This window comes from Scedosporium apiospermum (assembly GCF_000732125.1).
Source record: "Scedosporium apiospermum strain IHEM 14462 chromosome Unknown SEQ_SAPIO_0143, whole genome shotgun sequence".
Taxonomy (NCBI): domain Eukaryota; kingdom Fungi; phylum Ascomycota; class Sordariomycetes; order Microascales; family Microascaceae; genus Scedosporium; species Scedosporium apiospermum.
Genome location: NW_015971844.1, coordinates 1,728,089 through 1,755,288, shown reverse-complemented (window position 1 = coordinate 1,755,288; position 27,200 = coordinate 1,728,089). Strand labels below are relative to the sequence as shown.

Here is a 27,200-nt window from a genome sequence, read left to right as displayed (position 1 = left end):
CATTCCCGTTGATGTTAGAGTGGGATGCCCTCCATCAATTCCACCGAGCATTCCCGCCCAACGGTAATGATGACGTCTCCGAGAGTTTTGGTGAGAAAGCCTGCCTCGCAATAGGTGAAATAGTACTTAACGGTTTCAATTATTAGCTTCCCTGCCAAGACCGTGTCCCCTTCCCGGGGCGACTGAGCGGAGGTTAGTGTACTTACCTCCCACTTCCTCCTGAATACTTCCGCCTCCTCTTCGCTCATCCCTGGGTTTTCCTGTTCAAGGGCGGGGCGAATCTTCTCGTCGAAGTTGGCGAGGAACGCCTCCCTCCACAGCCTCAGGGTCTTCGCGTAATGCCCGCCAATGTTTTCCACTTTCTCCACAATCAGTGTGCCCTTGGATGCGGTGCTGATGTGATTGAGGAGTTGGGTTATGGATGGTAGATAGCCACCCGGAAAGATGTAGTGGTTGATAAAGCTGCGAAACTTGTTAGCTTTAACTCTCAGAAGACAAATCAGGGGCGCTCGGACTCGGAGACTTACTCCTCCGAGGCCGAATACGCAGCGTGGCGGCCCTCGGGCATAGTGATACACTGAAACATCGCAATGCCCCCATCGCTTTTGAGAAGACTATCGATGCATTCGAAATACGTGGCTAAGTACTCTGGCCCAACAGCCTCAAGCATTTCTATGGAGACGATTTTATCAAACGGGGTCGAGGGAACCGTCAGTGCTCGGTAATCCACTAATTTCACCTCGATCCGCTCAGAGAACCCAGCCGCCTGAATGCGCTTTTCCGCGAGGACCTTTTGCTCCTTGGACAGAGTAATGCTGGTTACACGGCAGCCCGTTTGCTTGACAGCCTCGATTGCAAACGAGCCCCAGCCCGTTCCTATTTCGAGGACGTGGTCTGAGGGCTTGATTCTCGCACCATCAATGAATCGACGCAGTTTCCTCATCTGTGCGTCCTCTAAGCTCTCCCCGGTCGAGCCCTCAGTTGGGCCCACAGGGGCCCAGATGGGGCACGAGTAGGTCATGTCTGGGGAAAGAAACGCAGAGAACATGTCATTACTGATGTCGTAATGAGCGGATATGTTGAGGAGGGCATTTGAAAGTGTATTTGTGCTCCGTGCAAGGCCCGAAGCCGCCGACGAGAGGATTGAGATCCAAGTTGTCCCGTTGCCGAGTTGGTCTCGGTTCATGATGAAGAGCTGTGCCGCAAGACATGTTAATATGCGCGCCTTCTATGAAAACGACTTGGAGCATCTGCGCGTTGCAAGGGATGCGCCGCGCATGGGAGGAAGTTACCTGGAAGAACGAGGTGAGGTCGCCACAGGTTACCTCACCTAGCATATAGGCTTCGGCGAAGCCCATGTCGGCAAAGAGAAAGGCCCGCACCCAGAAAGCATCGCTCCTCACCGTTATTTGAACCCTTGGAACACCATCAGCTCGGCGGAGGAGTCGGGTCCCATTGGTCCCAGTACTGGACTTAGACGTCAGGTTCTGACCGAATATGTGTCGATCCCCTGTTGTCTCATCGGTCAATATCAATGTTCCAGCTTCAATCCGCGAGAAGACGGAAAGAATTGTTGGTTTTGCTATAGACAAAGCTGGGCCCCATGTTAGACCGCCAACGGTACTTCTCACATTGTCGACACCTCGCGCAAATTGTTTTGCAACTACGGATGGGAGTATGGGCCACATGGAAAACAAGATGCGGAGTCAAAGGTGTTTCCTAAGCAGGGAGAGGCAATCTAAGGGGGGCGGGAGCTTCGTTTAGAACAAGGCAGGAGAGTTTAGGTTTTGGAGAGGGGGGATCGGGCTGCTTTCTATAGTGTGGAAGACATCGCCGCTCCCTCTTTCTGGAGAGAGGTACGAGCAGCGTCGGAAAGCCAGGGTGAACGAGCAAGTGACGTGGGGGAAAGGGGGGGATGGTGTCACGACCCTGGCATTTCACCCTGTGTCGTTCAACTTTGATTTGTTTTAGCACCGGCAATCATTTGGCTTGCGGTCAGATATCCGGCTTATAGAGTGGCAGGTAATATATGGTTCTGTGTGTATGAACGGGGTTGATCTATGCTGCATGCTGCGTCCAGCATCAAAGCGAGATCGGGATTGGGGTCCGGGCCCGGGGATTCGCTCGGACCGGTTCTAGGACGATAACCTGAGACAAGGAAACCTCGGAAAGCGCTGTTGACACAGAATAAATCCCCCGGCCCTGGAGGCAAGACTACACTGATAGATCATAATACTCAGGGGAATACAATTGCCGCTCCTGTCGGTTGGCATGGGCACGTACGAGGCGAGGCCAGCTGCAATTGCGATGTCGAACCTGGACTCTGCAGGATGAAGTTGGTCTTGAGAGGTACGGGAGGAACCCGTGCCCTCGTAGCGTGCGGGGCACGAGTCCTCGTTGCTATTTGTCCTGGATGCCCTTTAAACTAAGTGGTTTTTGTGATGTTCATATCAAGGAGGTACCTGGAACAAGGTCACGTGCAAACAATTCGTCATGCTTGGCTTGCTGCTGCAGTGCCACCAACCTTCTTTTGCCCTTTCCTGGGACGCGACGCGTCGAGAGATTGATCTCTGCTCCGGATGGGATTTCTATACTTCGTACGAATTGGTATTAAAAGTATTAGAAGTATTACTGGATGAGTACGGACCAGACCCTTCTCGGACCCTTCTCTTTCCTCCCTTCTTCGCCCTTGGTTCTATCTTTTTCCCTTCGGAAAGTACGTAGTTTCACGTTTCGCTTGAATTCGGATTCGCCCTTCGAACGAAATGACACAGCCGAAACACTTCATCCTGGATAACCAGCCTCAGACATCAGTCGCTGCAAATTTATTACCCTGCAAAGTGCACCATAATGGCCCCGTCTCTGCGAACCAGTCCCACTGGATGACTTCAAATTCTACGACCGCGAGAGGTATTATTCAGTCCAATATCATGTTGCGCCGGTGGTAACGGTTGAATTCTTGTTCTGCCGTCGTAAAAGAAAAGCCTGACCTTCATGATAATAGACGGAATGCAAAGTGCGTATTTTCGAGGCCGGGAGCTTCATGGCCAGGCAATCCCACTGCCGAAGGACCATCGTGGACTCCTCGTACAAAAACAGAGTGACCAGTTAACAAACGGAACTACTGAGGCCGGGCGTCCTGTGAATGAACGCGAGGAAAGAAGCCCGGATGAGGGGGAAAGATTGCAGACTCTGGGAGAATTCCAAGACTTTATCGTCTGGACACAGGAGACAAGTGTTGATGCATCATCAGATCCGTATGTCAGGTCTGTAGACGAGCTCATACAGGCTTCTCGGAAGGTAAGGAACGGTTGATTGTTTTAAGTCAGCTTTTCCCAACTATTGCTAACTCGAATAGATCCATGCATTTTCAGGAAAATAGTCTGGGCGTGGGACGGGTGCATGACGATAGTGCGAACAGGGAGCAAACACACCTGAAGAAGCTTAGGTGTAACAATAGCACGAGATAGGAAATGTGCATATTGAATATTATGATTTTTATGACCACTTGTGTACCTTGTATAGCGATTAGTGCTACTTCAGTTGCAATTGCCTGTGACTATTCAAGACATGTCAAGGTACGAAGTACCTGTGTTATGAGGTATATCGGTACGTACTCGGTGCTATTCGAGTTCTCCTGTCCAGGGCAACGCGCTTTGACGCGAGTGGGACGCGAAAATCAATTTAACCCTTCTCGATGCCTCTAGACCCCTCAGCAAGGCTTCGTCTCTCAGTGTTCTTTTCCCCCATTTTCATTCACAACAGTTGTCCATTCACTACTTCGCCATTGCTTGTCCTCGGGTTAGTGCGAACATGGCGCCATCCAGCGATGTTGGCTACATGATGTCGGATACCTTGTCAAGGGTAGGAACGGCCAGGCGACCGGCCTTTCCCAGCTCCTCAGGGACGCGGCCAAGAGCCCCTCCATCAGAGTCTAATGTCGGAGCCCCGAGCGACGATGAAGGCGATGGTTTCGGCGATGACCAGATACCTCACCGGTCCCGTCGCGCCGGAGCGGCAGATATCCCGCGAGTCGAGGATAAGCTGGGCTTGACTGTGCAAGAGAGTTTTGAAGACTTTATTGAAAAGTATGGCATCTCGTCCGCAGCTGCATTTTTGTTTTATGGTTAACGAGAATCCTCGACTAACCCATATTTTCGTAGATTTGTTGAAGATCCAACCTCATCCGCAGCGCCTGTCTCCAGCGCCGTCACAACAGACAAGTACTATGTCGCCCAGATCAATAACATGCGAGCCTACCAATTGTCAACCTTCTACGTTGATTTTAGGCATCTGCTTGCGTATCAGAATGGCGGCTTAGCGGATGGTATAATGAATCAATACTACCGATTCTTACCTTTTTTAACTGCCGGCCTACACAATATGATCGCCAAACACGAACCCCAGTATTTTAGGGAGCACCGGCAACCCACCACGTCGAGCAATCTTGCGAGCTCTGCTGTGAGCAATGCGGGATCCGCGAGCCAGTCGGAATTGGGGAACCGGACGAGCAATCAGCAAACCGACAAGCTCTTCTCCATTGCGTTTTATAATCTCCCCTTGGTGTCGAGAATCCGCAGCCTGAGAGCGAAAAATATCGGCATGCTTCTTTCCATCTCAGGCACAGTAACGAGGACGTCCGAAGTCCGACCCGAACTGTCGTTGGCCACTTTTGTCTGTGAAGCTTGTCGCACCGTTGTACCCAATGTAGAGCAGACATTCCGGTATACCGAACCAACCCAATGTCCTAATCAGACCTGCTTGAATCGGCAAGCCTGGCAGCTCGACATTCGCCACAGTACCTTTGTTGATTGGCAAAAAGTGCGCATTCAGGAGAACAGTTCAGAAATCCCCACCGGTAGCATGCCTCGCACTATGGATGTGATCCTTCGCGGGGAGATGGTCGACCGAGCCAAGGCTGGCGAGAAGTGCGTTTTCACAGGAGCATTAATCGTGGTCCCCGACGTTAGTCAACTCGGTCTTCCGGGTGTTAGGCCGACGGCAGTCCGCGACGACAAAAGCGCAATGCGTGGAAACGATGCTGGCGGGAACGGTGTGACGGGATTGAAGACTCTCGGTGTGCGGGATCTTACCTACCGCCTCGCTTTCCTGGCCTGTATGGTTACCCCTGATATCGGGAATACCACCGCAGCAGCTGGCAAGGGGTCTGTAGCCGACGTCATCAGTGCCTTGACCCAAGGTTCCTCGAACGAAGCTGAGTCTGTTGAGGAGGCCCAGGCAGCTGTTCTTGCTTCCATGAACCCTTCTGAGATCGAGGAATTGCGGCAAATGGTACACAGCGACCACATTTACTCCCGCTTGGTTCACTCTATTGCGCCGATGGTTTATGGTCATGAGATCGTGAAGAAGGGCATACTACTCCAGTTGATGTCGGGCGTTCACAAGTCAACGCCAGAAGGCATGCAACTCCGAGGCGACATCAACATCTGCATTGTTGGCGACCCCTCAACCTCAAAGTCTCAGTTTCTAAAGTATGTCTGCTCCTTTGCCTCTCGAGCCGTTTATACCAGTGGTAAAGCCTCCTCGGCAGCTGGTCTTACCGCGGCGGTCGTCAAAGATGAAGAAACTGGCGAGTTCACGATAGAGGCCGGCGCCCTCATGCTTGCCGATAATGGCATCTGCGCCATTGATGAATTCGACAAGATGGACATTGCAGACCAAGTCGCTATTCATGAAGCTATGGAGCAGCAAACTATCTCAATCGCGAAAGCTGGTATCCAGGCAACACTTAACGCGAGGACTAGCATTCTTGCCGCCGCAAACCCCGTTGGAGGCCGATATAACCGCAAGACCAACCTACGATCTAACATTAACATGAGCGCTCCGATCATGTCTCGCTTCGATCTCTTCTTTGTCATTCTTGACGAGTGTAATGAGCAGATTGATAGGAGGCTAGCCGACCACATTGTTAGCATTCACCAATTGCGCGACGACGCCATCGAGCCGGAGTTTAGCACGGAGCAGTTGCAACGATACATACGCTTTGCGCGGACTTTCCGTCCCGAGTTTACCGACGAGGCCAAAGACGTCCTCGTCCAGAAATATAAGGAACTCAGAGCAGATGACGCGCAGGGTGGTATTGGGAGAAACTCGTATCGGATTACTGTCCGTCAGCTCGAGAGCATGATTCGTCTATCCGAAGCCATCGCCAAAGTCAATTGTGTCGAGGAGATCAGCGCAACCATGGTGATCGAGGCGTCCAATCTCCTTCGGCAGAGTATCATCTCAGTCGAGCATGACGACGTGGAGATGGATGAACCAGATGAAGAAGAAGACGGAGAGACTCTCCGTCGCGCCGCTGATAAAGCTGCCGGTCGCTCCGAGGGAGGTTCACCTGTTGGACCTACCGGTGCTGGTTCCGACGTGGACTCTGATTCGGATATGGAGGGGCAGCGACCGCAGGCCACACCACGCCCCAGCCAGACGCCTGCACCGGCACGCCCCAAGCAGACCATCACGTACGACAAGTATATTAGCATGGTTAATCTGTTCGTCCAGCGTGTGAACGAGGATGAGACAGGCTCCGGTGAGGGCGTCGAGGGTGACCAGCTCGTGCAGTGGTATCTTGAGCAGAAGGAGGAGGAGCTCGATGGTGAGGAAGCCTACAATCGGGAGATGGCTCTAGCCAAGATGGTATTGAAGAAAATGGTCAAGGTAAGATTGGCTAATATTGTTTACTCTTTCGGTTTCCCCCCTCCCTTTGTGTTCAGCCTCGTCGCTAACTGTGGGTGTCAACTCTAGGATAACATTCTCATGGCCATTCGCGGAGATTTAGCAGACGAGGATGAAGGTGCCCCGTCCCAAACTGCCAAGGTCGTTTATGTGCTTCACCCCAACTGCGCTTTGGAGGAGTATTGAGTGTAGATGGATGATAGATATTGTTATTGGCAGAGGGGCTGGAATGGTTAATCTACGAGTTTATATCTTGTCTTGGAGGGGCGAACAAGGGGGTATTTAAGGTGTTTGGCGTCTACGAATCTGTTGTCTGCACTGCCCTGGTAAACCATATGTAGAGATGAATGCATGACTTTAATTCTCAACTTCTTCTGTGTTTGAAAAATCTACGAACGTTGACTGCCCTCACGGGTTTCATCAGGCTTTTAGGCATGAAACTATACACATATACCATGCATCGGATCAATAGAAACGAACCAATTTCAAAAACAAGCTCAGATCATAGTTCTCATGTATTTTGTAGGTATCAGCTTCGCCGCGTCGTTCTTCTCAGCTATGACAGACTTTGCCATCACGGCAATGGTACACCTCTGGCACCTGCTGCCCGGCAGAAGTATGGATTTTCCAGGGGCACCCACTCCCCAACAACAAGGTAGATATAAGAGAGAACTGCAGTGCTCCTTTCACGCCTTGTGCACCACAAGATTAGTCCCAATCCCGAAAATCACTAACACTAATTCCTCCCTTTTTCTAATCCATATGCATCATGACCATTCATTCAGCCAATACTAAAAGTTTCCTTCTAACACTGGATTGACCGAGAGAGAGGTAAATGGTGATGTAGGAGGGCTTGGGGGCCGAGGTGAGTAGGCGAAGCCTGATGACCAGAGGATCGAGGACAAGGAGAAAGACAGAGAGAAAAAAAAGGGAAAGAGAAACGCAGAGGGAAGAAGAGATAGAAACAGAACCAAGGGGTTGGATACTTCGCCCAGGATGATGGGTATCCTTCGCCACACGTTGTTGCTGCCTCCTGAGAGTTGTGCCAAGTCTCCAAATTCCGTGTGTTATGACTGGAATAGACTAGGACGGCAGGGTAGTCGCGCGAAGAAGAATAGGTCGGAAGAAAGTAAGGAGACTAATAGGACTGAAATTGTACACACTGCCGTGATCATTAGACAAGATCGGAGGCAGGGAAAGTTTCACCGGCGGAGCCCTGTGGGCTCGGCAAAACTATCAAATTGACGACGAGGTCTAGAGCTGGAAGGCCAGGGAACTGATAAGGACGGTGTGAAAACTATGGCGAAAACCCCAGTTCCCTAATGACGCGTGACTTGAAAAGAGGTTGATGAATACTAGACATGTCCACTGGAGCACATTCAAGCTTCAGGATAAGGGGATATAGAGGTGACCTCCGATTCCGTCTTCTTGTTAAGATAGTTTAGGCCGTCCGATTAGTTGTTTGTCGAGTGAGTGGATCGCCGCGACCACGTCTCTCCCGCTCTAGTGCGGTAGCCTCCACGGCCCCTGGATCCTAAGGACGAGGTTGGGCCTTGGGCGCTACTCGTCGATTCGTTGGTAAATCCACTGGAGGCGTCCCTTTTCCCGCCGCTCCCGCCTCGATAATTTGAGCCCGAAGCACGATTGCGTCCACTGGAGCGGCCATGCCCTGTGCTTCGACTACTTCCTCTATTGCTAGAATGGAAGGTAACTGTTTTGACTTCCATAGGCATGCCTGGGAAGGAGATGCGGACCACCGAGTGATCAGATAGATCGAGGTGCTTTGCCGTATTTGCGACCACCATGAAAGTCCTCGGAAGAGGCTTGTTAGCGGGCACGGCCGGCTGCCAGGCTGCATCTGGTGCCTTATGCGGGATTCGAATTAGGGGCAACGAGCCCATTTCCTGTTCCTCAAAGCACTCATCAGCCATGGGTTTGCTTGTCACTTCGCCCTTGTCCATTTCTTTCACTGCAATGTGGCTGGGAAGTGAAACTGTGGCAGGGTTGTGCTGGGATGAGTGGTCGAGCATGGTTCGGCTTGCGGATTCAACCGCCGGCGACTTTGGTGGTGCGGCCCTACGTCCGGTTAACTCGTATATTTTCTCCTGCCATTCTTGCTGAGATTGTGGTGGACTATGTATGGTTATAGAGGAATGATGGGCCGCGGTTGAGCCACTTGTTGAAGAGCTGTGAAGAGGCCTGTGATGGGTGGAGTTGAGCCAAGTCGAATCTGCCTTTGGAGCTTGACCAGATGCCGACGTTGGGGGAGCAGGTGGCAGTTTAACAATGGGTTGAGGCGGGGGCAAGGACACATGAGGGTGGGATGCATCGCCATCGTAGGCAGGATGATCGTCCATTGTAGGGGGTGGAGGTGATGGAGACTTTGGTCGTTCGGATTCCGAATTGGTGTGTGTGCCGGCTCGTGTGTCTCTTTCCTTGGGTGGGAAGAACCTCGACGCGCGTGGTTGCGCTGATGTGGCGGCCGAAGCGTTTGAAGTGAGAATGGCGGCTGCCCCGGAACCGCTGATCACACCATTGGGAGCGTGTGTGTCCGGAGATATCGAATTACTATGCTTGCTACCTTCATCGACGGCTCGTCCCCAGGAAGTGGCCGCTACACGAGACACTTGCTCAGGTCGGGATGGGCCTGAATCTGGGCGCCAGGATTGCTTAATGGTGGGTTGAGCATCATCGTACGTTAAGCCCTGCTCAGCAAGACGCTGGTCAAAATCGGCTCGCTCCCTTGCCCGCTGTTCCCGTAAGGAGGCGTCGCTCTGGAGAACCGATGCCACCCACTGATTCTGTTTCTCGCTGTATTGGCGCGGTTCAGGTGCGCCATATCTGTCCAGACGAGCGGCCGGGTAAGCTTGCGTAGGTGGCTGTTGGCTGAGTACTCTTGCGCTGGGAGGTCCAATCGGAGCTGGCTCTTTCGCTGGGTGTTGGGGGAGTTGAGTTGCTCGGGATTCTGGTACCCGCCCTAAATCTGGATTGAAGGTGCCGTTCCCTAAGCCGCGGTCATTGTTTGGAGAGCCCCATACGTTGCGTGATGGTTGTTGGCTACTGGATGGCCACGAAGTCAGCCGACTGGAAGATGGCTGTGCTGGAGCCTGCCAGATATGAGGCTGGCCCATGTCTTGCTGCATCGTAGGCTTTGACTGTGGCTGGGAGTCTGCAGATAGCTCGCTCGGAAGACCAGCCGGCAAAGTCGTTGCCGTGGAAATGGTTGCCGGTTTGGAAGTACCTTGGTCTTCTTGAGAAGCGATGTTCTGATCATTCGCGGTGGTGGTCGCCTGGCCGGGAACCGAAACGGTGCTATGGGCGAGGGATGGGGTGGTGGTGGCGGCGTCCGCGTTGTCCGCAGTAGTGAGCTCCTTTTTTGCACTCTTCCTCTCTGGGGGAGGTCCCATAGCCTCGAGTTTCAGGCGAATACGTTCAGCCTTTGCGGCCTCTTCCCGTGCCTCTTCTTCTAATCTCCGTCTGATTGCTTCCTCGCGCCTTTCCCGCATCAACCGTTTCTGGAACTCCACTGTGTCCTCTTCAGATTGTAAGGCGACATTAGACCCGGGTCCACCCTGAGGAGTAGGTGGCTTTTCCGAATGGGCGTGGGAATAATGCGGAGTAGCATAGGCTGCGGCCGGAGAAGTCCTAGACGGCCAGCCATGACTGGACTGAAGCCTTGCTCCGGCTTGACCGGACGGCGAGAAATTCCTCGGTGAAATGTGACTGTCGGTAGAGGCGGCAAACGACCCTCTTCGGGTATTTAGAACATCTGGTGGCGGCATAGAGCCAGCGTCGTAACCCTTCCCTGCCCTCTGCAGAAGTCCACTGCCACCACTAACGTTGGAAGAGCCACGGCGTCTGCCGAATGGACCATCTTGTACTGGCCGGGAGGCTTGAAAAGTAGGGGATGGTTCAGTGGAATCATGGTGGTGTGGGTGAGGGCGTTGTAGAAGGGCCGGTCGACTATACACGTCCCCTCTAAACGAGCCTCGGCGATCCTGCACTGGCTCGTAGCGCCCGGACTGGGAGTTGTAGAGTTCCCTGCTTGCCATGTTGGGGCCATCTCTCCAAGATGACCGGCTAAAGTCGTCTGCGGCGATTTCCCTCGCTGCTGGGTGCTGGAACGACTTATGGGCGTGGGGCTCCCTCAGCGGGAGGCGGGGGCTCGTATGTAGGGGAAGGGAATCTACGACCACCGGAGAGGCTTTCTGAATAGGTGGCAGAGGCGCCCATGGAGACTTGGCCGGGGGTGGGGGTGCGGAAGGCTTGGTGACTAGAGTGACCTTCTCCGTAGATCCCGCTTTCAAGATTAAGCCTTTGCCGGATGCTAGACCACCTGATCTGACAGAAGGCGAAGCAGTCCTCGACGGCGCCGCTGATCTCGTCTTGTCACTCGCTGACTTGTCTTTTGCAATCGCGGTTCCACCAGCCTGGGCGGGCCCCACAGAACTGTTTTGCGTCTCATCGGGAGGGGGTAGGGTTATCTTTGTGCCGTCCGTCCAAGTGATGGTCTCTGGTGCCCAGTCGTCATCGTCGTCGTCGATATCGGCCCAATTTGACTGGCCCTTGTTGTCCTCTGAATGAAGTCGAGTTGCCATGTGGATACCGTACTTTTTCAGTTCTTCGTCTGACATCTTCTTGGTTTCGGGGGTAGGTGTTGCTGTCGTGATTAACTGTCAGTAAAAAATAAAATAACACCAAGCGGACGCATTTGTTTTAGAGGATGACAGAGCTTACGTCGATTTTTGTTCCAGACGCTAGTTGGGTCTGGTGCTGCTGCAGGCTTGCCGCCGTTTGCTGCGAATCGTGGAATCGAGTCCCGGCTTCCGCTGCCAGTTTTGGCGATGAGCCGTGGGCGGTTGGATAAGAAACCCGAGGAGTTCAGCGGCGAGCTTGACATGCCCGATGCTGCTGAGTTCTTGTCGCTAGATTTAGCAGCGGCTGTTGAACCTCCAGCCTTGGACGCCAGGAAGGTCTTGTTGACAGAAACCGCCTTGAAGGTAGTCGGTTTCTTAACAGTAGATGAGGTCCTTTCATGGCCTTTGTCGTCATTCAGAGGCTTCGACGAGTCCGCTCTAGATGCCTCTGTGTCCGACCCTCCACTCACGCTAACGTCCGTGGAATGACTCTGGTCTTCGACGGCGGTGATGCGTTTATTCTCGATGTCGTCGCTGGAGCGGCCGCCGTTTAGAGATGGCTTCTGGACACCATCTTGGCGGGTAGTTTCAAAGTCAGGAGTCTGAAGAGAGTCAACCTAGTAAGTTAGCGATGAGAATCGAGCGGACACGGGAAGGAAGCTGGTGTAGCCTAGTGCCCCAAGTTATGGAAGAAGGCGCAGCAGAGGGTAACTAATGCCCCATGGATAGTGTGACTTACGGGTTGAGAATCGGTCGAGGCAGGAGCATCGGCGGGCTTCTCAAGAGTGGCTTCAGTGGCCATCATACGTCGTCGACACGCGCCGTTTTGAACGGATTTGGAGTCTCGAGTCGCTCGGGAGGGCTCCTCGAGGTGACGGCAGATGGAAGGAACGCTATGCGGGATGGATTGGTAAAATGAGATTTATCGGCGGGATGATGCGCGTGGCAGCTGTGTTGTCAGAGATATCGGTGCCTCGATGGCGAAATAAAGTTAGGCGTAAGGGCGCAACAGCCAAGCGCTGATGGTTGATGATTAAGGTGCGGGTAAGTAGGAAAAGAAGGCTGAGATCGAAAGTCTTCCAATACTACGTATCTGAGTAGTGTACAAATGAGGGATGCGTTTAGTTTTGGGGAGTTGGTTTCGAACAGCAGCTTGTAGTCCTTCCCAAATTGGATTAGCGCCAGTTCATATTTGCGAAAGAGACGTGTTTAGCCGAATATAAGCCGGCCTTTCTTTTCCTGGCTCTTGTGGGAGACGACTCCTGCCGTTTGTTCGACAACACAGCATCGATTGATCCAATTGTTAAATTAGGAATGCGAGAAAATTGGTCTATCAATTAGACCAATTCAGCCCGCTTCATTTGGGTACGAAATACTGGTAATTCAGGTCCGGCTTGATTCCCCATTGGGGTCCGTGAAAGAGAGGGAGGTAGTGGGTTACGATCCACCATAACATCATCCACTGCCGAGGCATACGCACACACACATCTTAAGTCTAGATGCTCGATATGGACATTGGGAGTTTAATACAGAGAAGACATTTCTATAGTCATATATCTAGACACCGCTGAAACAGAGCCTTGGTGAGCTCTGGTGCTACCTAGCAGACGGTCCCGCATCTTTTATACATCTCCAACTTGACGACATGGGCATCCTTATCCGAACAATGCGGGCTTAGTGGGCGTTGTTCTTATGGTGGCCTATAAGAGGTAGTTAGCAGGGTGTTATCGACAAGTCTGTCTACTTATTACTCACGAAGATGGTAGTAGTAGTTCTGGGCATAACCAATCGCAACTAGGAAGACGACGACGTGGATAATGGCTAGACGGTCAAAATGAATTAGAAACATTGGACCTCCATAGTATAGAGATGTGGGATGTTGTTGCTCGTACGCTTGGCAGTGGGGGTCTTTCCGAAATGCTTGGCCTGGTATCGGCCTAGAAGACCGGTAGCCTTAACTTCAGGAGCAGCACCTCGGGGGAGCTTCTCGTAGAAGTTTACTACCCTCTGCATTCGGACGGCATCGGGGTTGGCTCCAATGGCCTGTATTGAATAGCGGTTAGCATCCAGTCCCGCGAGAAACCTCAGCCACGACCCGAGGATTTAGTTCAGCAGGGTCGATCGATTGGGAGAAGAAAAGTCGATGTTCCTTTTCGGAGTCGCTTGCAAACGGGAGGCTCGAGGGAGTGTTCGGTAACAAAAAAAAAAAAAAAATTCAAGGGAATGAATACCTTAGGAGACGCAACCTAGAGACATTGTTAGCGATTGTTGTGTGTGGCTGGATGGACGTGGCCTCGTCCCAGTACAGGCGCCAACCGAGGAAAGGCATACCTTTGGGGGGATGAGCGTGGACAACGCTCGCTTAGGTACGTAGCTCATTTTCGCGGTACTGCTCAATTGACTTCCGTACGCCGGTGTGTTCAGGTCGAGAAGAGAGGCCGGGGACGAGATGCGGCAGTATCGGCTTTGAGAATGATTTGCGTGCAAGGAGGAGTGGAAGCGTGATGAATTGGTCTGCCGAAGTTCCCTGCAAAACCACGCAGTTTTCGGCACAACGTTTTTGCGGGACAGCCAATCAGATCGCACCAATCATCAACACCACCTCGCCCTCGGAAAGAAGTCCTTTGCCATAATATCGCCTGTTCAAAGAGCGCAGGTGTCGACGTCCAACTCGAATCTTTGTTTTCGTCGACAGCAACTAAATCGACAACAATGGCAACTCTGAGGACGGCAATTTCTGCTGGCGTCCTTCGAAGGACCGCCATTCTCCGACCCGCAGTGGCCAATCGACGGTTCCAAGGTTCTCTCTCACCAACGGAGCAGCCCGCAGCTCCTGGCCTCCGCCAAAACCAACCCGACTATAGCATTGAGGCTGACAAGGCGACATCGTATGGTTTCATACCCGATTGCACATCCAAATGACTTTCCGAGCGGTCCTGACATGTCTTCTAGGACTTTCACCCCCGTGCCGAAGCGAGTTCAGGATGGAAGCGAGGAGAGCGACATCATCCCGGCTGCCGTGGTCTCCGGAGCTCCGATCGAGCTGCAAGCCAGGCAGGTGAGGTACGTGTTCTTCCATGATACCGTAACTTCTCCTTGCCCATTGTTCTAACTGAAGCCTGTCCACCTCAGAATCTACAAGGAAACTAAGCCGGCTACTCAATCTGGCAACTGGAAAGGCCACCACTGGCGAATGGATTGGGATATCCTTCCCAAGGGCCACCGATGGGAAAATCCTCTTATGGGATGGCAGTCGTCGGGCGACATGATGCAGGGAACCAGGATCTTTTTCGAATCCAAGGAGGATGCGATCCGGTTCGCTGAGAAGCAAGGCTACGAATACTACGTGCAGGAGCCGAACACCCGTGCCTTTAAGCCAAAGTCATACGCCAACAACTTCACCTACTCGGCAGGAAAGCTCAAGATGGCCCGCACGAAATAATATGGGGAGCTGACAATACACGTATCCACCTCCATACAATTGGAGAAACGACACTCACTTGCCCCTGAGATTCGTTGACCCTCCCTGGTTCATGATGGGCACATCAGTTCGAAGACCTTGCAAACGGAGCCAGGCCTCCGCATAAGAGACTCTTACTTGTATACTCAACAGGGGCACTGCGTACTTTTAGAACAATTCTTCAAAAAGAAATTATATTAGAACATCAAGCTGATGAAGTCATCTAACCGTCACCCACGCTAGCAATGGTAACAGACGGTGAATTCCCGTCGCCAGCGAGGACAATTCGTGTTCTCCGCTCAATGATAGGTTCGGAACCAATCCGTTTAATAACGCATGCAAATCCTAAATAATCCTGCCGTACCCTCCCTTAAACTCCGTAAAAGTGCCCGTTCCCGTTCCCATTCCGTGCCCAATATTCGTAACAATCATACATCGTGATTACATCAAGGATTATCCCGATTTCCGGTTATCCCCCTACAAAGCTAAACTCCCTGACTAGGGTTTGGTTATAGCGAGGTATTCATTTCTTCACTCCCATTCTCAGATGCCCTTGAGCGGTGTCCTAGCAGGTCCAAGCTCAGGTCGAGCCCCATTTGTTCGGAATGGCTTTTCCCTGAGTCTTGAGCGGTCTTGCCGGCCCAAGCTCTCGTGTGAATAAGCATTCTAATGGCTGCTTCCCGACGGTCTGCCTGTCTCTGAAGAAGTGCTTTGTTGACATTATCCGCAACTTCTCTCCGGAGGTTGGGATGGAGGAGAGGTTCCAAATCTGGGCCGAGTTTGTCATGAGGAAACACGATTAACGCCATTGTATTCTCAAGATCCTCTAGAAACTGGGGACTTGTGGGCGCTCTAGGAGCCAGATGTGTCTGTGCGAAATGCAGGGCAGGCGTTATATCACCGTCCGGGCTCGTAGTGCACTGCCGGATGAGTTCAACAAGCTGGAGTCGCAGTAGAGAGAAATGAAGGACAGGGTCGCCATCGAGGATCTGATAAGAGCGTTAGACAAGGTCAAGCCACGCAAAGATCAACGGTATATCGATAGGGATAGAGCAACAAGTCATAAAAAATGGTGGTTGGTTCTCAGCACAGCCTGATGCTTCAGAGTGGTGCATGTACAACTGGTTTGTAATCATGGAAAGTTGGGAGAGTTTTTCAAGGCGACGAAAGAGGGCACGCCAGGACATATATTTACCTCTGGGTCAAGGTCGTTCAAAGCCTCGATTGCCTCGTGGACATGGCCTCGGTGAATGGCATTTTGGATCTTCTGGCGGGTGAGGATAGACTGGTTGTCTTGGTGAGGATCGAGGTTTGCCTCGCGCGAGAAGTTTGCTGCCGCCCGAGAATAGCCGGATAGCGTCAAGTAGTCGAGAATGAGGGCGTTCATCTCACTATTAACATCGCTAATTGGCCAAGCTTGTTAGAAAGGTCGATAGATGCAGAGGCGTGCGAGTCGGGGATCGGCGGTGAAAAACATCAGAAAAGAAGAAGATCGATCAAAGGATTTCCGCATGAGAAATGCTAGGAGAGATTCCCATTGTTGATTTGTTCATCAGGTATCGAGGGGTGGTGATGGACACTCAAACCCGCAGACGAGGGAACTGATCCACGGAATGTAGACTCACCGATTATACGGTAAGGCATGTTCAGAACGCCCAGAAAACAAATGGTTTATCGGCGTTGTCGTCGCAGAAGACATGGTCGTTGATGGGAAGTCTCTGGCGGATAGCCACCTTAGATCTTGGGGGAAGAAGGGAGAGATGCAAGGTGCAAATATTTCAAAGGGTGGAGACTCCTTTTATTGCCATCAAAAGGTTGCCATGCGGTTTTGTAGGCAGCTCGGTCATGGTGGTGGGGAAACAAAATGAATGTGTGGGTGGGCGTGGGGAGGTTGGGTTTTGGAATCCTATGCCTCGGTAGTCGAATGTCATTTACCCGATACCCTTTTAGATGCATGACTCTCACCGCCTGATAAGATAAGCAGCAACCTGATTCTGCCGTCGCAACTATGCGAAAGATGCCCTTCTTTTTTTTCCTTTCTCCCAACTCAAGAATCTCCTCCTGATCGCTCATCGCCGTCCATCAAAGGCATCGAGATCCATCGAACCCATCACGCCCGTCGAGTCATTGGAGCCCGGCCGATCAACTTGAACGCAATAATGAGTCCTCCACCAAAAGATGGCCCGGTTGTGGGCTCAGATGTACCCCGCCAAAAAGCCATTGCCACACCCGACACAGTCAGGTTTGTCTCTTCCCGCCCCATGCCGTCGCAGGTTCGCTGACAGTTTGTCCCAGAGTAGGGTGTATCGCAATGGTCGAGAAGGTTAGAGAATGCGCGAATTCACATCCGTTGACATCTTTGTTCTCTCTTCTAACCGAAATGAATACGTGCATAGGACGGTCAACCCCGGCGCGCCGAAATCCTTAGTATACGAGATACCAAGAGCGGACGGCAGTTTTACTGTAACTTCGACAATTTCAATAAGCGATTGGATGAGTGGGTCCCTGTTTCGAGGATAGACTTCACAAAGGAGATCGAGTGGCCAAATCCAGAAAAGGACAAGCCCAAGGAAGGGAAAGGGAAGAAGGGTTCATCTCAACCCGCAAAGAAGACGGTACCCAAGAAAGGCCAGAAAAGACCTTCGAAGCGCGAACAATCCGTGACGTCTGAAGCCGCGACGCCGCGTCCTTGGTCGGGTGAGTTGCCTCTCTTGAACATAACTTGCGCCAGAGTGACAGAAACAGGGAACTAATAGTCTGGCGATCTTGCAGATTGGGCCGAGTCACAGGACCAGACCCCGAGTGCGGTAAACGGCGAGGGACAGGATGCCTCACAAGTCGGTACACCCCGAAACGGAGTACCACCAGTCGGTCCTGATGGGGATGTTGAGATGACCGGAACAAACAATTTCAACCGCGAGGAAGAGGTCGAGAAGCTACGCACATCTGGATCGATGACGCAGAACCCAACGGAGATTGCTCGAATACGAAATATCAACAAGGTTCAATTCGGTGAGTGGGATCTCATCCCTTGGTATTTTTCACCATATCCAGAAGCTCTTAATGAGTGTGATATGGTGTATATCTGTGAATTCTGTCTCTGCTATCGCGGCGACCTCAAGGCTTTCGCGCGACACCGTCAGAAGTGTACATTGCAACACCCACCTGGGAATGAGATTTACCGGGATGAATACGTATCGTTCTTCGAGATTGATGGTCGAAGGCAGCGTACATGGTGTCGAAATCTTTGTCTCCTGTCAAAGATGTTTCTCGATCACAAAACACTCTATTACGACGTGGATCCCTTTCTCTTCTACGTGATGACTCGCGTCGATGATAAAGGTCACCATGTCGTAGGGTACTTTTCCAAAGAAAAGGAAAGTGCCGAAGGCTACAACGTAGCCTGTATTCTTACCCTTCCCCAATATCAGAGGAAGGGGTACGGTCGTCTTCTTATCCAGTTCTCATACGAATTGTCGAAGATTGAAGGAAAGCTAGGGTCCCCAGAGAAACCCTTGTCAGACTTAGGTCTGCTAAGTTACCGGCAGTATTGGAGCGAGAATATTGTCGAGATGCTATTGGAGATCAATGAACACGGGGAAGGGTGCACGATGGAACAAATTTCCAATTCCCTCGCGATGACTATCAAGGATGTCGAGCATACTCTCCAGTTCCTTAGGCTTCTGGTCTATCATCGAGGCCAGCACAAAATCGTGCTACCCGACAAGCTTATCGAGCAGAGAGAAAAGCAGAAATCGAAGCGGAGGAGGTTCATCGATCCTTCGCGGATCCAGTGGACGCCGCCAGTCTTCACTGCGTCTGCCAAGACTTGGGGTTGGTAGAGGGGACAAAAGGAAGGGAAAAAAGCGAAAGTGCAATTCACAAGAAGAAATGAGACGACTGAAATGGAGGACAAAGCAGCCTATGAGACACGAAATTATGGATAATTAATTAGAAGGAAGAGCTTGGCGTTTCTGCCCTTTCTTGTATGGACAATTTCATCGCGCTGGACGCTGTGAGACTCCCAATAATGCAGCATTGTCCATTGATAGCTCGACTCTGTATGTATTGACTCTACTCATGGGCGATTTCCACCAGCAGCTGTGATCTCGATTCTGCCTTCGTCGACTCCCACCCATAATGGGGCGAGGAGTATGCGAGTTGGGAATAGAAGCCATTAACAACGACAAAAGAAAGTCCTTACCCCAGTCAGACAATTCTCAATAACTCACCAGATCTGCATCGTCTGAGTTAGCGAATGGTAGTTGACAGAAAGAAACACATGCAAATATAGGAAATACACACCTCTACCAAATAAGCCTCGCTTAAGCCAATCCATAGCCATAAGGATTCGAGTCCGTATGCTAACGCTCTGGGCGAAGTAGACGGATCTCCAAGCATACACTGCCCAAAGGCCGCCCGCGAGATTCCAGCCCTCGCCCAAGTCAAAGACGGCCGAGTTTCCGATATAGGCGAGACTGCCAAGGTGATGGTACTTGAACGCTTTGTACACAGCCGAATCGAGGTCTCCATGGCCGGTATGGTCACCCTTTAGAGCCGCTGTAGCCTTGGCCATGCGATTGAATTTAAAGGCTAGGTACTGGCCTTGCTGATGGGCGCGCTGGGCGGTTGCGGGCAGGGAAGTGAGCCTGGAATCGATCTGCCTGAGAAGCTCACGAAGCTCGCCAAAGTCGAGAGTCCCCGATTGGTCCTTGTCAAACTCTTCGAAGAGCTTATCGAGGCGCTTCAGGTGAGCAATAGCCTGGGGAAACTGTTTCTTCACCTCGGCGGCAACCTCTTTCCAGTCCTCGAAGCGAATTTGGAGCTTCTCGGGATTCCTCCCGTGCTTCCACGACAACGTTCGCAAAAACGAGACGACATGGTCAGCGACGTTGTTTTGCACAGTGGCACAGTCGCCTATGGCATACACATCGCCGAGAGGGGCCCCAAGCAGACGGAGATGAGTATCGGTCTCGAGGGCTTTCTGGTTGGACTGGTCCGGAGCAAGCTTAGCGACAAGCCGTTTGCTGAAGTCCCGTTGCGAAACACCAGTGGACCAGAGGCAGAATGCAGTAGGAATCTCCTTGGTAACCACACTACCGTCGTCGGCAATCTGGGTGAAGATTATTTTATCCGCTTGAACCTCCTTTACCCTGGCGTTGGTCATGACATTAACCTGCTCTCGGGCAAAGCGTTCCTCGGCATATTTGGATACCTGTTCGTCGTAGGTGTTCAGGATGTGGCCCCTGCTCTGGATCAAGTGCACCGAAATTTGGTTCCGGAGTAGCTTTGGGAAGTGCTGTGTCAAGTCCTCGTTCAGCAGATCGTAGAGCTCGGCAGCAAATTCGACACCGGTAGGACCGCCACCGCAGATGACGAAGGAGAGGAGACGCTTGCGCTCTTCTTCAGATGTAGTGGGTAGGCAGGCGATTTCGAAGTTGTGTAAGATCTGGTTGCGGATCTTTCTCGCATCCCGCACATTCTTCAGGAAGAAGGCGTGTTGAAGACCTCGCACGCCGTGGGGGTTGGAGTGACACCCGACAGCAATAACAAGCTTATCGTACGGGACATAAAACCTACTCTCGAACCCATCGTCATCCACGTGGGAAACCTCAACGAGCTTATTCTGGAAGTCAACGTCTTCAGCCCTTGCTCGGATGAAATGGCCGGAAACGCGATTAAGAATGCGACGGATCGGCTCGACAAGGGACCTAAGCTCGACGGTACCGACGGTCGCGGAGGGCAGCATCGGCGTGAAGAGGAAGTAGTTGGTAGGGGAAACAACGGTAACGTGGTAGTCGCCCGGGTTGAGGTTCTTGAGCATGGCGACTGCTCCCCAGCCGCCGCCGAGAATGACGAGACGCGGCTTGCCAGCTAGCATCTTCCGCTCTTCAGTATCATAGTCATCAATGAAAGCATCGGCGATGGGAAGATTCTTTGGTCCGCCGCGTCTCGGATTCAACGATAGAAGAGACACATTGATCTCGCGGCTTGTTGAGTGCTCCTTGTAAGTAGATGCATCATAAATAAAGAACGCCACGACGCCAGCTCCAACCAGTAGAATAGAGCCTCCAAGAAACAGCGCAGTTTTGTAGAGTGTGGTGATCAAGCGCGACTTCCGCTTCGGGGAGGGTTTAACTTCAGAAGAGATATTTCGGCCATTCTGACCTCGCAACACTGGGGAAGGCCTGGAGGCGAAGTAGAGTGGACCGAGAACGGAGGAATTGGGCGTGGACCGGACGGGACGGGTGCTAGCAGCGCGGTAGAAACTGGGCGCATTGAGGACCGCAACTGGACGATAGGCTGGCGCCGTCCGTAGAAATCGAGGAAAGCACTTCATGGCGGGCAATGGGACGGGCACGAATGCCGTGACATGTTGGGAGTGCGAGAGATGACTCCGGAAGCGACGGCGGCGCGATGTGGATATGAGAAGGGGGAAGAGGGGGGGGGGATAGCAAGATCAATGTATTAATCCGAAGTTGTATGGAGTAAGGAAGCTAGACCATTCAGCTCTGCAAGGATGGATCAATTAACCATGAGGTGTTCCACTGTCACACAGCTCATTGTCGAGCTGGCTGCCCGCTTCCCAGGTACCGAATGGCATCGATGCACGTACGAAGTACCCCGTACTTCGTACACTTGATGTTGGCAGGACCAAGCACCGAGACACGTTGAAGTACATCGATGGAAGGTCCAACGTCAACATTAATTGAAGAAATACTTCGTAACAACATGGTACATATCTAACCCCCCTTAATACGTACATTAACATTGAAACCGAGCCAACTGTCTACTTCGTCCCTCATCTATCTCGATGTACTTCAGACGTCATCGGCCCGGGGGGCTCACTTCAGCTTCTGGGGATGGCCTGGGGATGTGGGGATGGACCATTGCATTGGCATTGACTGACATTGATCAATCGATCAAATAGCATGACCGCTGCCTGCGGAACTGGACGCCAAGACGTCTGGTCTTTTATTTTCTTAGGTATTAAACTCACCAACTCTAAGGTATAAGAGTTACAATTCATCATTCATGGTTCTTCTGGGGCTGATTCCCTAGGCCCAGCGGACTTGATGCTAATCGATTGATACAACTTAATCGATTGATTGTGAGACTTCGACAGCGATGGCACGAGACCGACCACAACCAGTAACAGTACCCAATCTATTGATCCATCGAGCGTGTGCTTCTTAAGTACGCATACGTGAGGAGTACTGGTTAATGTTTTGTATTGTTAGTATCGAGGAGAACTAAATCGGTCAACTCCGAGGACCACACATTATCGGATACCCAGCTTACGAACTTACAAACACTGCAGCAACGATGAGACTCTTTAAAGCTCTATCAGGTTTGGGAACGTCTGCTTGTTTGCCGCTTGTGAGCGAGCCCCGAAGTGACGCTCATTAGGTGGGCGTCCCTTGGTTCCTTCACCTTAGGCAAGCAAAGAGGGAGTCATGAATAAAATGATTCGATTGACCCATATTCCTGAGCTACAGTTTCGGTCGCAACCACTGATTGACCAGTTTGCGAACGGACAAGGATTGGCTTTCATGGAATATCAGTTGACATGATCCGACCCTAGCCCAATGGATTGGGTTCAGTCCCCGTCCATTGAACCATCCACTCAAGCGACATGGTACCTATAAGAGCTTCCCGAGCTACTTCACTGCTATCAAACTGACCAATGTCTGGTTGTCCAGTGGTCCACATCCTCTGGATCCTCTGGGAACGGACGCGGTGTCTTTTGGTTTACGACAGTTGATACTCAGAGAGTTGATTGTCGCTCTATCAAGATCTGACGTGACTCGAGGACTTGGAAATATGGCCACCTATTCCTGAGCCCCGAAAATGCCTCGCAAGTGCTGAGATCAACAGCGGAAATATCGTTTTTCAACCCACCGTTCCTCGATATCCGGCACCACGCTGCACAGCACCACCGAGATTTCCGGAAACACCATGGTCAAGCGGTGAAGGCCCATCCGACCGGCACTATAGGTGACGAGCACAATCTTCTCCTGCTCAACCCCATGGTCAAGCAAAACCTGTACGGCCATCAGGGCCGACCCTCCGCTTGACATCTGCGCATCCAGCAGCAACACACTCTCGTGCGTGCTGATATCTTCGGGTAATTTCAAAAAATGGAGCTCCGGTTCGCCGGTCCTCACGTTGGATTGGATCAACATCCGGCCCATCTTGCAGTCGGGGATGACCCTCTTCAATGCCGTCTCAAATGCGGCGCCCCCGCGCAGCACGGCTACGGCGCTCACTTCGCCTTTGGCCTCAAGACCGCGATACGTATATCCCGCCGGCGTCTCGACGACCAGCTCCTTGAATCGCACATTGTTGAGGGCCCTTCATGTAAATGTAGAGTGAGCCCCCATCCCTGCTCGACGCTTGTAGAACACTAGGTCAAAAAAAGAAAACAAAAAGAGAGAGCCAACTTACAACTCGATCAAAAGGCAAGCCAGCCTGTCAAAGTAGAAAATAAAATCCTCTGGCGACGTGTCGATGTCCCTGATAATCGTGTTCATGCCCCTTCCTTGAGGAGTACCCTCCAGGATGGATACCTTCTTGGAGAGCGGCTGGCTTTTGGATCCAATTTCCAACTCGTAAAGAGCGGCGCGATGGTGTGTCGATTTCTCAAGCAGTTTTCTCTCAATGTATTGTACAACCATGCCTGGTAGTATTAGTTAGCAGCCGCGGGATAGAACTCCTCGATGGTTTTCCTCGGCCGGTGGACGGACTCATCGCGACGTGATTTTCGATGCCTCTCGGCACAATAATGTCTTGAGGCTCTTAGCGTTAGTATTCGGGAGAGAATGCACGGCACATCTCTGGTCATTTCCTGAAGAAGGGAGTAGTCGTACCTGCTGATTTCCGCTGCGGCTCAACGTACTGTTGGCAGAAGCATGAAAATGTCAGATAGTTTCAAAAACGTGAGAGCTGGTATCGCGGCTAGACCTTTTCAAAGTTGGGCTTGACAAACGCAAACCACTGCTTAATGCAGCCTTCTACGTCTCTGCCTCGTTCCCTTACGTCGCGTAATACTATAGTGGCGAACGAGTATCAGATAAAGACTTCACTACAACAAAAGCACATATTGACTAACTTCGTCTCGAGAGGCAAGTATCCAGGTCTGCCTCGCAGAAGATCTACCAAGGCAGTTAGTTTAGATCTACAGGAATAGACAAGCAGACGATTGGGAACGGTCATCTTCCTACCCTCATGTCGAGCAACTCCAGAACTCGGGGGTCGTACAAGGCAAATATACCCTCTAGGACCAAGACATGGGGCGAGTAGATCGATGTCGTTTCCGCCATACGTTGATGTTTGGCAAATGAGTAAATAGGGATTTCGGCCCTCTTACTAGATGAATGACCATCATCAGCAAGAATGGGAGTTGGTGAGAGCAAAGACAGCAGTCACTTGCAGCCAAGATAAATCCACTGTTCCGATAAAGCGAAGCTGTATGGTGGGTTGTTCAAACGTACCCTGCCTTGAGATCACGCAGCGCTTTCACTAAGACATCGAAATCAAGTGCCTATGGTCATGGTTGCCATGAGTCTTTGACCAGTCCGGGGCGTTTAGACCGAGGGGATGGTAAGGGGGAGCGAGGAATTGATACCTCGGGCGAATCGAAATCGTACTCGGACGCAAACGCCTTCTTGGATTGCTCTTCATTTAGTGACTTGTAAAATGAGTCCATCGACAAGATAACAACCCAGGGCAGGTTCAGCTGCTTCACAATGGCATGGGATAATGTCGACTTTCCGGAGCCAGAGCTCCCCGCGATACCAATGATACTAACATCGGCCCATGGAGGAGAGTAATGCACCCGCTTCTTTATGGAAGCATGCACACCGGCCTCTCTGCTCGTATCCATATCAACAGGTGGGTTTAGGATGTGCCGACTGTGTTTCTCGATTCTGAGTATATGCAAGTCCCCGAGGCTCAAGCTACGACGGGTCACGATAAGGACCGGGACGGTGAGGCTGAAGCGGAGAGAAGTACAAAGGTATGAGATCCGTTGAATCAGGCTCTCCCGTGGTGGAGCTCACGTTGCCTCGGGGTCATGCAGGTACTCGAGGGGGGTGGGTGGAGGCTGGGTTCTCAATCCCACAAAGATCAATAGAACGTTCGAGGTCGAGGTCGAGGTCGAGGTCGGGGTCGCGTGAAGCGATGAAGCGATGCAACGGCAAAGGATCGGCTCGGTTTTTCGCCAGGAGGCGCCAGTGTCGAGATAGTCAACTGTGCCTGGCCCCTGACCTATTTCGTACAGCCGATAAGCATTGACTGCCTCGAGATCCTCAGCTGGGCTTGTGAGGGATGAAGCACGACTCTGGAGTACTTTTCGTACTTGGTGCACTAATACTGCTGGCGCTAGCCAAACAGATAATGATAATAGACCCTAGATCGACTTGCCCCTAGTCGGGGTCCCACGATATGGTTTCTTTTATTTTGTTCGTTTAAGCGGGTACAAAGAGATAAAGTTAGCAGAACCCTCGGTATATGCATGTTCTTATCTCGGTACCTGGTGGATCATACTGGACCCAGACCTTATTACGCTGGGTACACACGTCACAAAAGGCACACGAGTTCTTACCCGTAGAGGGAGCCAGAATCAGAAGGAGACGTGAGTCGTTTCTAATAAGCCGTTCAACATTGGTTGCCGGGGATATCTACTCTCATCTCTTAAAACAAAGTAAAATCCTTGTACGTCCACTTCTCCGTCATCTTGCCCCTCGCCTGCTTCTTGAATGGAATGTGCTTGCGAGACTCTAGCTTTCCGCGGACGAGCAGGTTTCGATACCTGTCTCTCAAGAGGTTGCCCTCAGGCCGTAAAAGTCTCAGCGAATCTTGAAGTTCGTCGGGTAGCACAAGCTCCAATTCCTTCTCAGGCACCTTCGATTTGCCAAATCGGCGCCGCCTTAGCCTCTCCTCGTCTCCCTCGCTATCACTCTCATTTTCTTGCGCTTTAGCCACAATGGCCTGCTCCTGCTCCGTTGCCTCCCGTGTGAATTTCTTCACAAGATTCAGTTGAGCCTGTTTACGTTTCGCTGCTGTCTCCATCTTCTTCTTCCTCTCTTCTTCCTTTCTTCTCTTGATCTTGTTTCTTTGGGCCTGTGTTTTCCTCTCAGGGCGCTTAGAGGGTTTAGCGTCCTCCGCACCGCTCTGGAAGCCCTCCCATTCCGAATCTTCATCCCATTCTGAAAGCTCTGCCTTAGCTTCGGCTGCCTCTGCCTCCGCGGCTGAGCGAGCAGCAGCCTCTCGCTTTAGTTTCTCCTCTTCTCTAGCAGCCAAGCGTTTCATCTCCGCGTCAACAGCCTTCTGGCCCTCTTCATTGAGCCGCTTCTCGTATTCTGGGAACGAAGGATTGTAGCTGTAGCCTCCAGTGGGTTTGCGCACGGCCGGTATTTCCCTCCCGTTCGCTGCCAAGGATATGGGCTTCTCACGGAGTGATCCAGGCACCTTTGCCTTCACAACTGGAGGAATGAACGCAAACTTTTCGCCATCAGTCTTGGCCGGAGATGCGGAGCCCCAAATATCGTAGGTGGCATCCTGGACCACGACGGTTTGGTCATGGTGGCCATCTGCCACTTTCCTCAGCCTGCTAAGCTCCTTGTGAGAGACGTAATTCGTTCGGAGACGCTTCGTGGGAATCAAGCCGTCCGTAGTCTTATCGGACGCCCGTTTTCGAGAGGAGACGGCGGGGACTTTCGACCTCTGGGCGATAATCTCGTCTGCTTTGAGGGTTGTCCGTAGTTTCCTGGGCAGTTGCTTTTTGAGGTTATGGTCTCCGACGGTGTCGATGGTGAAGAGCTCGGTTGAATCCCTTTCTGCAATTGGTCCACTGGAAGAAAATTAGAAAAGCTCGACATCTGACTGAGAAAAAACTGCCGAGGGGGCCAGCACTAGGACATACCCTCTGATAATCTCCTCGTTCAGTTCGACTAAGCCCTTTTCTACCTCAGAGATGTCGACATTTTTCCTCCAGGCCTTCTTGCCTTTACGAGATGGTTGATTGCGCTGCTGTGGTCGGTCAAGAGACCCGGTACGAGCTTCTAAGACAGGCATCTCTACACGTCCTTGGATGGCAGACTGGGTAAGTTGCTGCTTTGCCAATGCTCCAAACACTGTTGAATGGAGGCGCTCGAGGTTTATGCTTTCCCTGCGAAGAGGAAATGTTTAGTACTTTGTATTGAAATGGCAACAGATAGTAATGGAGGGGCGCCAAAATTTTTCCAGCCTTATCGCAGTAACGGAGTTAGCTTATCGGCACGTGCGATCTTTAAAACTCCAAGAAGAGTACACAGGTACGATGAAGGTACCCAATCTATGCTTGGATACCTCCGGACTTTGTACAAGTACTGTTAATGGTTGGACCCTGGTTTTGGAGAGACTTCCGG

At 51.8% G+C, this 27,200-nt stretch overlaps 9 protein-coding genes across 9 annotated transcripts; 3 read left to right on the top strand and 6 right to left on the bottom strand.

The window, feature by feature from the left end:
- Nucleotides 1-14: 14 nt before the first annotated feature.
- SAPIO_CDS9787 (Methoxy mycolic acid synthase 1) lies at nucleotides 15-1,186 on the bottom strand (the record flags this gene model as incomplete). The annotated part of the gene is made up of 3 exons (XM_016791097.1): nucleotides 15-125; nucleotides 207-462; nucleotides 528-1,186. The coding sequence occupies 3 exons, from the start codon at nucleotides 1,184-1,186 to the stop codon at nucleotides 15-17; spliced, it is 1,026 nt and encodes a 341-aa protein (XP_016639607.1).
- A 2,627-nt stretch (nucleotides 1,187-3,813) lies between these two features.
- SAPIO_CDS9786 (DNA replication licensing factor mcm6) lies at nucleotides 3,814-6,879 on the top strand (the record flags this gene model as incomplete). The annotated part of the gene is made up of 3 exons (XM_016791096.1): nucleotides 3,814-4,100; nucleotides 4,164-6,675; nucleotides 6,763-6,879. 3 exons carry the CDS (start codon nucleotides 3,814-3,816, stop codon nucleotides 6,877-6,879), a joined length of 2,916 nt encoding a protein of 971 aa, XP_016639606.1.
- A 1,268-nt stretch (nucleotides 6,880-8,147) lies between these two features.
- Nucleotides 8,148-12,132, bottom strand: SAPIO_CDS9785 (uncharacterized protein; the record flags this gene model as incomplete). The annotated part of the gene is made up of 3 exons (XM_016791095.1): nucleotides 8,148-11,353; nucleotides 11,431-11,932; nucleotides 12,070-12,132. The coding sequence occupies 3 exons, from the start codon at nucleotides 12,130-12,132 to the stop codon at nucleotides 8,148-8,150; spliced, it is 3,771 nt and encodes a 1,256-aa protein (XP_016639605.1).
- Nucleotides 12,133-13,004: 872 nt separating this feature from the next.
- Nucleotides 13,005-13,709, bottom strand: SAPIO_CDS9784 (uncharacterized protein; the record flags this gene model as incomplete). Its single annotated transcript, XM_016791094.1, has 5 exons — nucleotides 13,005-13,030; nucleotides 13,086-13,151; nucleotides 13,223-13,373; nucleotides 13,562-13,576; nucleotides 13,662-13,709. The coding sequence occupies 5 exons, from the start codon at nucleotides 13,707-13,709 to the stop codon at nucleotides 13,005-13,007; spliced, it is 306 nt and encodes a 101-aa protein (XP_016639604.1).
- A 333-nt stretch (nucleotides 13,710-14,042) lies between these two features.
- On the top strand, nucleotides 14,043-14,772 carry SAPIO_CDS9783 (NADH-ubiquinone oxidoreductase 21 kDa subunit, mitochondrial; the record flags this gene model as incomplete). Its single annotated transcript, XM_016791093.1, has 3 exons — nucleotides 14,043-14,218; nucleotides 14,283-14,393; nucleotides 14,463-14,772. 3 exons carry the CDS (start codon nucleotides 14,043-14,045, stop codon nucleotides 14,770-14,772), a joined length of 597 nt encoding a protein of 198 aa, XP_016639603.1.
- A 527-nt stretch (nucleotides 14,773-15,299) lies between these two features.
- SAPIO_CDS9782 (uncharacterized protein) lies at nucleotides 15,300-16,489 on the bottom strand (the record flags this gene model as incomplete). Its single annotated transcript, XM_016791092.1, has 3 exons — nucleotides 15,300-15,779; nucleotides 15,986-16,193; nucleotides 16,416-16,489. 3 exons carry the CDS (start codon nucleotides 16,487-16,489, stop codon nucleotides 15,300-15,302), a joined length of 762 nt encoding a protein of 253 aa, XP_016639602.1.
- A 460-nt stretch (nucleotides 16,490-16,949) lies between these two features.
- SAPIO_CDS9781 (uncharacterized protein) lies at nucleotides 16,950-18,632 on the top strand (the record flags this gene model as incomplete). The annotated part of the gene is made up of 5 exons (XM_016791091.1): nucleotides 16,950-17,032; nucleotides 17,086-17,113; nucleotides 17,187-17,487; nucleotides 17,563-17,802; nucleotides 18,319-18,632. The coding sequence occupies 5 exons, from the start codon at nucleotides 16,950-16,952 to the stop codon at nucleotides 18,630-18,632; spliced, it is 966 nt and encodes a 321-aa protein (XP_016639601.1).
- Nucleotides 18,633-19,010: 378 nt separating this feature from the next.
- On the bottom strand, nucleotides 19,011-21,130 carry SAPIO_CDS9780 (uncharacterized protein; the record flags this gene model as incomplete). The annotated part of the gene is made up of 2 exons (XM_016791090.1): nucleotides 19,011-19,027; nucleotides 19,096-21,130. 2 exons carry the CDS (start codon nucleotides 21,128-21,130, stop codon nucleotides 19,011-19,013), a joined length of 2,052 nt encoding a protein of 683 aa, XP_016639600.1.
- A 1,531-nt stretch (nucleotides 21,131-22,661) lies between these two features.
- SAPIO_CDS9779 (uncharacterized protein) lies at nucleotides 22,662-26,868 on the bottom strand (the record flags this gene model as incomplete). The annotated part of the gene is made up of 12 exons (XM_016791089.1): nucleotides 22,662-23,145; nucleotides 23,239-23,470; nucleotides 23,661-23,688; nucleotides 23,755-23,840; nucleotides 23,903-23,945; nucleotides 24,015-24,159; nucleotides 24,285-24,334; nucleotides 24,419-24,785; nucleotides 24,852-25,104; nucleotides 25,397-25,437; nucleotides 25,511-26,644; nucleotides 26,717-26,868. The coding sequence occupies 12 exons, from the start codon at nucleotides 26,866-26,868 to the stop codon at nucleotides 22,662-22,664; spliced, it is 3,015 nt and encodes a 1,004-aa protein (XP_016639599.1).
- Nucleotides 26,869-27,200: the final 332 nt, after the last annotated feature.